The sequence below is a fragment of the Gekko japonicus genome, unplaced genomic scaffold (assembly GCF_001447785.1).
Source record: "Gekko japonicus isolate JY-2015 unplaced genomic scaffold, Gekko_japonicus_V1.1 scaffold326, whole genome shotgun sequence".
Taxonomy (NCBI): Eukaryota; Metazoa; Chordata; class Lepidosauria; order Squamata; family Gekkonidae; genus Gekko; species Gekko japonicus.
Genome location: NW_015165245.1, coordinates 299,621 through 309,712, shown reverse-complemented (window position 1 = coordinate 309,712; position 10,092 = coordinate 299,621). Strand labels below are relative to the sequence as shown.

The 10,092-nt window shown below is 44.3% G+C and overlaps 1 protein-coding gene across 1 annotated transcript in view; it reads left to right on the top strand.

The window, feature by feature from the left end:
• LOC107109438 (protocadherin-16-like) overlaps nt 1-10,092 on the top strand; it is a 100,500-nt gene that overhangs the window by 84,196 nt on the left and 6,212 nt on the right. The window contains exon 3 of the mRNA XM_015410059.1: nt 2,404-2,595. Within this exon, the coding sequence (XP_015265545.1) occupies nt 2,404-2,595 (192 nt within the window). The remainder of the gene's footprint in view (nt 1-2,403; nt 2,596-10,092) is intronic.

The window sequence follows — 10,092 nt, the reverse complement described above, 5'->3', positions numbered from 1 at the left end:
CCTTCCTCCCGTCCTTCCTAGCTTTCTTCCTTCCTTTCTTTCAAAATTACTACCATTAACCCCATTCTGTCTCCCCCCTTTTCTCTCTTCCCCCCCTCTAACTCTGTCTCTCTCTCTCTCTCTAACTCCTCTTCTCCATTCCTCCCTTCCACTCGCCCTTCCTTCCTATCTAGGGCCCGTCGTCTACCGCCACGACGGGCTTTGCTTACTAGTTAAATCCTTCCTCCCGTCCTTCCTAGCTTTCTTCCTTCCTTTCTTTCAAAATTACTACCATTAACCCCATTCTGTCTCCCCCCTTTTCTCTCTTCCCCCCCTCTAACTCTGTCTCTCTCTCTCTCTCTAACTCCTCTTCTCCATTCCTCCCTTCCACTCGCCCTTCCTTCCTATCTAGGGCCCGTCGTCTACCGCCACGACGGGCTTTGCTTACTAGTTAAACATTATAATTTCATAACTGCTTTCCCTAGTGGAATATTTTTGGCATTTATTTTGAATGCATGGTTGCTGATATAGGTAATGGAAAATAAACCAGTAGTAGTATGCATATATTAGCTTTATTGTGGGTCATCACATATTGTGCTGAAACAGGTTAGAGGTCACAGTTAATATAATATGGGTTGGATCCAACCAGTTTTTCCACGGATGGACGGAGAGAATAAAAAGAGGCCTCTTTGACTACCCCAAAGGCTATGCTAGGAACCATGAAACCTCCCTGGACAAATGCCACATGGGACGGGCTGTAGCAAGGAGGGGAATTGGCTGAGATTGTGCAAAAAAGCTAGCTGGATACAGTGCTATGTGTATGTATAATGTTATATAGAAATATTATGTGTATATAGCATCCTTTTGTCCTCACAGTGGTTCTGTGAAGGAGGTGTTCCTTTCAGAAGACAGATATTTCCCATCCACGGGCAAACTCTCTTAATGGCCAGCTGGAGAGTCATATTGAATAAGGAAACAGATTTTCTAGGCTGAGTGGCTCTCAGGGAATGTTAGGAAAGGTAGATAGTATATCTGTATATGGTTTTTAAAAAGCCAACAAAAATAACACAGAGCTAAACTTTGATGCACAACAGAAAATGCTTTCTAGGGAATGTTTAGCTTATTTTGCTTATTTGTAATGCTTTCTAGGGAATGTTTAGCTTATTTTGCTTATTTGTAATTTCAGTTTTGGTATCAGTTTGGGACAACTCATAGATTTGGTCGCCATGCACTGATAGTGTCAGTTTTAAGTACATCTGTACATTACATCCTGTTTATACTGGCAGTTGCATTGACTGGTACCTCCTCTTCATATTATACCACTTCTCAATAAAGGGTTATATATTAAAATGTTCACCATGACATATGTGGAAAGCTGGCATACCAGGACAAAGGGTTTAGCCTGGGCTTTGTCTGATGTGCTGTCTAATGGAAAGGGGTGTGGTAGAGGATTAGTTAATGAATTTCAAAGACTTATGAGAAAAACAACAGAAATCTGTTCCATGCACACAAGTCTGTGCCATGCACTTCCATTTTTCAGATTGGATTCTGATTGATCTACAAGATAAGAATGGCAGAACACTTTATATGCTAAAAATGCCAAAGAAATTATCCTTAATAGTTTGATTGTTAAATGATTTGACATTAATGTGTTCAAGCTCCAGTGTGCTTATAATTTGCTTTTGACATACTTTTAACTACACGTGCCTAAGCCTCTTTAGGTACTAAGTATTTTAAGGGATAAAGATTACTGTGCACAAGAGGAGCTCATTGTGTGCCTTGTAGAATAATTGAACACCAGGTCTCTAGTTGTACTATTACAGTCTTTTTCTGGCGCTGGCCCAATCATGGCATCATTTGGAATCTACTGTGTTCAGGCAGGTTCAGGCCCCATAAACATTTCCTATGCACTCATATGTTCATCCATCAGAAAAAATCCTTGTGTTCTTTTGTTGGATCACATTTAATGGAGTTTGGGTGTCTGAGATTATGGGTGTCTATTCTTTTTTGTGGATGGAAGGCTGTTTCAGTGAGACAAGATTCTTTTGTGTGTATGGTGACCCATTTTTCTCAGGGAAAGATTGTATCAGATTCTCTCAGGAGACGGAAGAACCCAAACCTGCTTTAGAACTAGTTTTCAGAACCAGAACCCGACTGATTCAGAGCCTCATCCAAAGCAACATGCAACTTTTATCTATGGCTATAGTTAGACTCTACGTTCTGCCAGCACAGCCACTGTGTAAGGCATGTTTCACCATTGCAATGCTGATAGTGTTCAATGTCATTTTCAAAAGTTGACCATAATACTCTTGTAAATTAAATTGTAAGAATCCATTTTATCTGAAATAACAAGGCTTGTTTGGGATGTGTCAGTTAGAACAGGGGAAGACCTAACGTATATTATTTTTCTTTTGCCATTTGCAGGTTGAGGCATCCGACAGAGATTCAGGCCATTTTGGCCATATTGAGTATTTTCTGTATAATGGATTCCATAACTATGAAAAATCAAAAGCATTCCAGATAGACCCAAGCAATGGCTACATATGCGTGTCTCAGGACATTGACAGGGAAGAAGATCTTTCTACTTATGATCTTTTAGTGAAAGCTACGGATGGGGTATGTTTTACTCTTGGATTATTCCTCTCTAGTTCTTTTTTTCTTGCTGTTTGTAGAGACTGAGTGTATATTTAAATGGCATTAAAGTTTATTTGTAGATCATATATGATTTTGCTTTAGAAAGGTTGACATTATACTTGGTAATGAGAACTGATAAAACAAAACCCGGCAAGCTGATGTGAGTAAATCTATTGACCATGCAAACTGTCGGCCTGTTCTGAAATCTTTAGCACAGGAATACACATACTGTTCTAGTCCAGTAGCCGTATCTATGATGCTGTCAGAAAGCTGCATTTAATTTGAACATTGGTCCTCTACCAGTTAAGAACATTTTGCTTACTTAATTGTATTTAACAATGGTAAGTACAACTGAATGTTAACATACTTTTCATGGTGTGTGTCCTTTTTATTATCAGCTATACTTTGCAGGCATCATATTGCTCACTTGAGGAAATGTACATTATTAAGAGTACAAATAGATTATTGCATTTCCTGTTATGCACTCCTAGCTGTGCGAAGTTTAAGAGTTTAAGGGTATATTAAGCATATATGTGCGTCTGGACTTCATTACCATTGATGTTGATATTTTCCATGAAATCATCTTGATTGCTTGAGAACCCATTTATGCTGCTGATCAACTGCATCTGGCAATAATGATTTTCTCAGTTGCATTCTGTGGGGATATTCCCCCCTTATTTTTTAACCTGCTACATATTAATTTCATTATGTTTGCTTTCATTTTAGGCTGTGACTTAAAGTACCCATATAGTACATGCAAACCCAGAGGTTTCCCTCCTCACCATAGCATCTCTATAAACAGAATTGCAAGCTGCTGCTCCAAGTCATTTTCATTGCATCCATCAGTTTCAGGGGGTGATCTCTCTAGAAATCTGAGGGTTCCTCCTTGAAAGGTCAGCCATTCACTCCTGTAGGAAAGAGCAGTGTGGCCCACAGGGACAGTATTGTATTGGTAGCAAACCTTGTGCTCTACACCAGACACTGGGCAGGTGTCTAGCCAAGTTCAGATGTTAATGTCAAACCATAGTCTGGCTGTTAGGTTTGCACTTCAGGCTCACACACTTTGCATCTGTCCTCTTCTGTGTTCCAATTCCCTCCCACGCTTCCTGCTTTTATGGTAGTGATTCTGTGTTGTCTGAATTGGGGAAACCACCCTCACTTCATTATTAGGACTAATTTCACTTATTTTTCTTTGACTACATGATACACATGAATCCTGACTTATAGTCACATTTTCCAAAGTGCTCCATTGCTTGATGTGCCTGGAAATGCTGTGGGGGAAATTCTGTGGGGGTTCTTCCTTCGCTGCTGTACTGTTTTCCCAAGCAGAAATGGCTGCAGATGGCACTTCTCTGCCTTGCTGTGGGGCTCCAGGTGTCCTGGCATCCTGTGATTGAGTACATGTGGAGCCCTACAGCAGGACGAACAGGGCCTTCCCTGCAGCTGTTTCCATTTGGGGAAAAAGATTCATGAGGGGAAGCTGATACTCCTCCTCCCCCCCTCCCTGTGTAGCACTCCTGAGCTGCATCAAGCAGTGGAGTCCAATCATGGCCACATGACATGTATCATGTAGTTCTGCTCTCAGTCTCATATTCTGTTTTCCTGTATCAAGTAAATTTTGCCTGTAAATAAATATGGTTTTAAAAGACAGTAGAGAACAGATAATCTTTGAGTCCTCTCATTTTCTTATCACATGGATTGACTTTTGTAAGTGCTGTTATGCAGCCATAATTTGAAAATTAAAAAAGTTAAAAGGTCAGCTGTGCTCTGTTTAACAACCTGATCAAAATGTTAAACAAGAATTGTGAGACAATACACTGATAACTCTGAATTTGATCTAGCATGCCTTGTTCGGGCTATACTGCTTTTTAAAGAATTTAATTATTTGGTAATTGATGTTACAGTTCTTTGAGTTCCCAAATGTGCAGTTAACGGAGTCACAAAAAAGTTTGATTAGATTAAAAGATCCTCTCTTTCATGCTGTAGCACAATAGCACTTGTCAATTTTGAACAAAGAAAAATTTAATGGCAGAATATTGTTGTAATTCGGGGGTGATTCTTAAAATTTGAAAGATTCATAGCTATCTTGACATTTTTGTTGGAAAGAAAGATCACTGTTCTGAAAAAAATGTTTATATGCTAGAATGTAGCTTTTCTCAGAGGAGGGTTCCCCCCCCCTCAGTTTTGAATGCTATTTAAGAGGTGTGTTTGCTTTCCCATTTGTTATACAAATTGGGTGCCAGAAGAAAGGAGAAAACCAGCAGGTACAGTAATCTGAGCTCAATAGCAATTTATCATAGTCACAACTCCATAACCTTCTAAGAACACAAGACCTTGCCTTCAGAATTCAAACAGGAAACGTTTGTTATTGTTCTGGCATGTAATCCATTCTATTTTTTATAGCTCTATCAGTCAGCAAAATGATCAAATAAAAGTTACTTGAGCTTTAGAAACAAAATTATAGAAATAATATTCTAAGAGCAGCAAGGCAAAACTTGCAATTGCAGATTTTAAATGTGTTATAACAAATGCAGTTTTCTCATAAAGTAAAAGCATATCTAAATTGATTGTAACATTCTGGAAAATCTATCATATTTCTGCTACCTTTCAGTGCTAAGTATGATCGTTACGAGAAGCTGTTGGTTCCTGTAACTAGAGATCTTAAAATTACCCCTGCCAAGTTAAGTTTATACTGTGTAAAAAATAAAAGTTTCATGTGCTGCATGCTGACAAAAAGTCTTACGGAACCTTAAAGACCAACTAGAAATGCCATTTGAGACCTGGGAATCCCCCGGGATTACAGCTCAACTCCAGACTACAGAGATCAGTTCCCCTGGAGAAAATGGATGCTTTGGAGGGTGGACTCTATGCATTGTACCATACTGAGGTCTCTGTCCTCATCAAGCTCTATGCCTAAATCTCCAGTAGTTTCCCACCCTGGATCTGGGAAACCTATGCCCATTCCCCTCTGGTGGCCGGGGGACCTGGCAACCCTAAGACCAACTAAGTTATTGTGGTGTAAGCTTTTGTGTCAGCCAGAGCTCACTTCATCAGAACCACATCTCTTGGTATAAACCTATGTAGTATCTTTGCTCCTTTCAATAGTTCTTTGTTGATACAGTTGTCCTTGGTATGACAGTGGGTCTTTTTAGTTATGACCGTGAGCCTCTGGAATGGTTTTACCAGAGGAGGTTGGGAGGGTGCCCTCTTAATTATTAATTTACGAGATTTATATCCTGCCTCTCTGTCCAGTCAGGGCCACCAAGGCAGCCAAGTTAGCTTTCAGAAGGTATTGTGAAACAATCCTGTTTCAAAAGCTTGGTTTTTGAGTAGATTGAGTGTGTGTCTTGGATGTAGGCTTGCCAAGTCCCCCCGGGGGGCAGGGAAACCCCCGCCCCAAAGGCCCGTTCCTCGCTGGTGGCAGATTGGGCCCCGGGGGGAACTCCACCCCGATGTGCACGTCACCCGAAAGTGACACGACCAGGCCGGGCATGCTGGGGGCGGGGCCAAGGTCATCCTAGGGAAAACTCTATGGTTTTCCCTCAGATGGTCGTCGCCCCGCCCCCAGCGTGCCCGGCATGCCCGCGTCACTTCTGGGTGATGTGGATGCGGCTCAATTCTCACTTGGCAACCCTACTTGCATGTGTATACTATTGGTCACCAGCTGTCTGGTGAATTTTGGCCCATCTTTCTGTTGTTTGGCAAGCAGCTATCAGAGAGCCTGTTTGTTTTGATTAATTATATCCTGGAGCATGTATGAAATTAGCCCCTGCTTTGTTAGGCCTCCTTGGGCCCCCTTTCGGGGGGGAAAGTAGGATATAAGTATTTTAAATAATAAGTTAGACTCATCAAGTTTTCATCAGTTTGACTGAGTGAAAGCTCACAAAAGCTTATGCCATAGTAAACTTGTTAATCTTTAAGGTGCCACAAAATTAACAGCAGACTCACAGACTTACCCCACATATGTTATGCCTTTGTTTTCACTCTTGTGTGAATATATTTATTTGAATGCTTCTATCCTGCCTTTGAACACAAACATACCCTCAGGACAGCTTACAATATATGCAACCGTCAGTACAAAAGACTACAGAAATACTAAAATAACATTGCCCCCTCACTTGGAATAAAGAGACAGACACCAGTGTGGATTTAACAAGGGCCACTAATTAATAACAACTACTGGCGAGGGGTTGCCAGAAATGTACTGAGGAATATGACAGGTGTCAATCTCCTGACAGCCTTCATTTCCTTCTGGGCGATGCACCTGCCCCGATCTCAAGCCACCGAAGGTAGCTTTCGACCAGCAGCATGGCATGTTCAAGAGAACCCCTGACCCACCACCCCAGAAGCCGCAAAGGCCCGCTAAGGTAGGCCGAGCCAGATTGTTCCAAGGAAGATCACCCCTTCCCGGCCTTGAGCCGCAAAGGCCCAAAAGCTGTTCCTGGAGGACCCTTAAGTTCTTTTATAACAGTGCCCAGGTGCTCACCATTTCCATCCTGATCGCGCTCCCCCGCCACAGCAAAGGTCAAGCCTCACCAGACTATCTGCACTCCGGGCCTCCTTACTCCTATCATCACAAGGAGAGCCCCTGCTGGTATCACCATGGCATTGTCCATCATGGCGAAGCAGCATAGCCCACCAGACTATCTGCACTCCGGGCCTCCTTACTCCTATCATCACAAGGAGAGCCCCTGCTGGTATCACCATGGCATTGTCCATCATGGCGAAGCAGCATAGCCCACCAGACTATCTGCACTCCGGGCCTCCTTACTCCTATCATCACAAGGAGAGCCCCTGCTGGTATCACCATGGCATTGTCCATCATGGCGAAGCAGCATAGCCCACCAGACTATCTGCACTCCGGGCCTCCTTACTCCTATCATCACAAGGAGAGCCCCTGCTGGTATCACCATGGCATTGTCCATCATGGCGAAGCAGCATAGCCCACCAGACTATCTGCACTCCGGGCCTCCTTACTCCTATCATCACAAGGAGAGCCCCTGCTGGTATCACCATGGCATTGTCCATCATGGCGAAGCAGCATAGCCCACCAGACTATCTGCACTCCGGGCCTCCTTACTCCTATCATCACAAGGAGAGCCCCTGCTGGTATCACCATGGCATTGTCCATCATGGCGAAGCAGCATAGCCCACCAGACTATCTGCACTCCGGGCCTCCTTACTCCTATCATCACAAGGAGAGCCCCTGCTGGTATCACCATGGCATTGTCCATCATGGCGAAGCAGCATAGCCCACCAGACTATCTGCACTCCGGGCCTCCTTACTCCTATCATCACAAGGAGAGCCCCTGCTGGTATCACCATGGCATTGTCCATCATGGCGAAGCAGCATAGCCCACCAGACTATCTGCACTCCGGGCCTCCTTACTCCTATCATCACAAGGAGAGCCCCTGCTGGTATCACCATGGCATTGTCCATCATGGCGAAGCAGCATAGCCCACCAGACTATCTGCACTCCGGGCCTCCTTACTCCTATCATCACAAGGAGAGCCCCTGCTGGTATCACCATGGCATTGTCCATCATGGCGAAGCAGCATAGCCCACCAGACTATCTGCACTCCGGGCCTCCTTACTCCTATCATCACAAGGAGAGCCCCTGCTGGTATCACCATGGCATTGTCCATCATGGCGAAGCAGCATAGCCCACCAGACTATCTGCACTCCGGGCCTCCTTACTCCTATCATCACAAGGAGAGCCCCTGCTGGTATCACCATGGCATTGTCCATCATGGCGAAGCAGCATAGCCCACCAGACTATCTGCACTCCGGGCCTCCTTACTCCTATCATCACAAGGAGAGCCCCTGCTGGTATCACCATGGCATTGTCCATCATGGCGAAGCAGCATAGCCCACCAGACTATCTGCACTCCGGGCCTCCTTACTCCTATCATCACAAGGAGAGCCCCTGCTGGTATCACCATGGCATTGTCCATCATGGCGAAGCAGCATAGCCAACCAGACCATCTGCACTCCGGGACTCCATGCTCCTATCATCACAAGGACAGCCCCTGCTTGTATCATCATGGTGAAGCAGCATAGCTGACATGACTATCTGCACTCTGGGCCTCCTTGCTCTTATCATCACAAGGGCAGCCCCCGCTTGTATCACCCTGACATTGTCCATCATGGCGAAGCAGCATAGCCGACCCGACCATCTGCACTTTGGGCCATCTTGCTCTTCTCATCACAAGGTCAGCCTCAGCTTGTCCCGCAAGGGCCTTGCTGGCCAGACAATCCACTCTCTGGGCCATCACAAGATCTGCCTCAGCTCGTAGCACAATGGCCATCACGGTAAGGGTGTCCTCCTGGCTCGGGGGGTGGCCCAAAAGCTTGTGCTGTGGCCACAGATATTGACACTTAGCCTCGCCCCACAGCCAACAGCACCTGAAAGAAAAACCTCATTAGTATCTTAACTTTGCAATTCCAGTCTGCGAACGCTAGGCGAAAGCCCGTCACTAGCACACTGATCACAGCGTGACCCCCAAAATGGGTTCAGTGACCTAACAAAGGTCCTGATCTGAACAAGGTTCCACTGACCCGACCGCATGGCAAGGGAATGCATAGCCCAGGGCAGATGTAGTGGAAGCTGCACTGAACCAAGAAAAGTGAGTTCCAGACGTTGCCCCGGGAAAGGCCCAAATTGCCCAAAGCCCAGGCACCACTATCGCAAACTGGTGCCTGGTCACAGAGTTCCATCTGCATGCCTAAAGCGGTAACCATTTTCATAACGTGAAGTGCTGTAACACCCCAGGGTGTAAAATTGACCCTTTTCCCATTGCCATGGAATTGGTTTGACTCTGGTCCTCCAGAGCTCCCTTTCCCCAAGACCTTCATAGAATGCTGTAGAAATTCCACATGTACACAGCAATGTTTGCATTTGCACAGTCTTTGCTATTTGCAAGGCTCTGCCCAATATTAATAAAGCTTATGTTTGCACTGATCAAGTTAAATAACTTATTGATATTCCAGGGTAGCAAGAAAGCCCACCCCCTTTAAAGGGATGTTAATTGTCTGGTGACATTCTATACCTCCATGCTGTGAAAACTACAGCTGTGCATAAGTCACTATAAAGCAGACAAGACTTAATTCTTTGGATTGTTTGGCAATCCTGCACCCTGAAAGATAGAAAATTGAGGCTTGGAATTGTAGTTGTCTAAGTTATGTATCAGAAGAGAACCTCTCTGATTCAATTCCACATCCACATAATTGGCAAACTGTGGAAACATTCTCTCAGCCGTGGGGTTCCATAAGGAACATTCACAGGCATTCATTGCTTAGCAGTCAAGAGCTGCCCCCATAAGGCATTCTAAAACACTTCTTGGTATTTAATCTTTCCCAGTTCTGCAAACCACTGAGACCCAGCATAACAAAAGTTAGTTTGGCTTTAAAAACATGATAGTGCTGCTCTACAATGTGTTGTTTAAAATGTTTATATTTATTCTTGAAAAAACACCCTA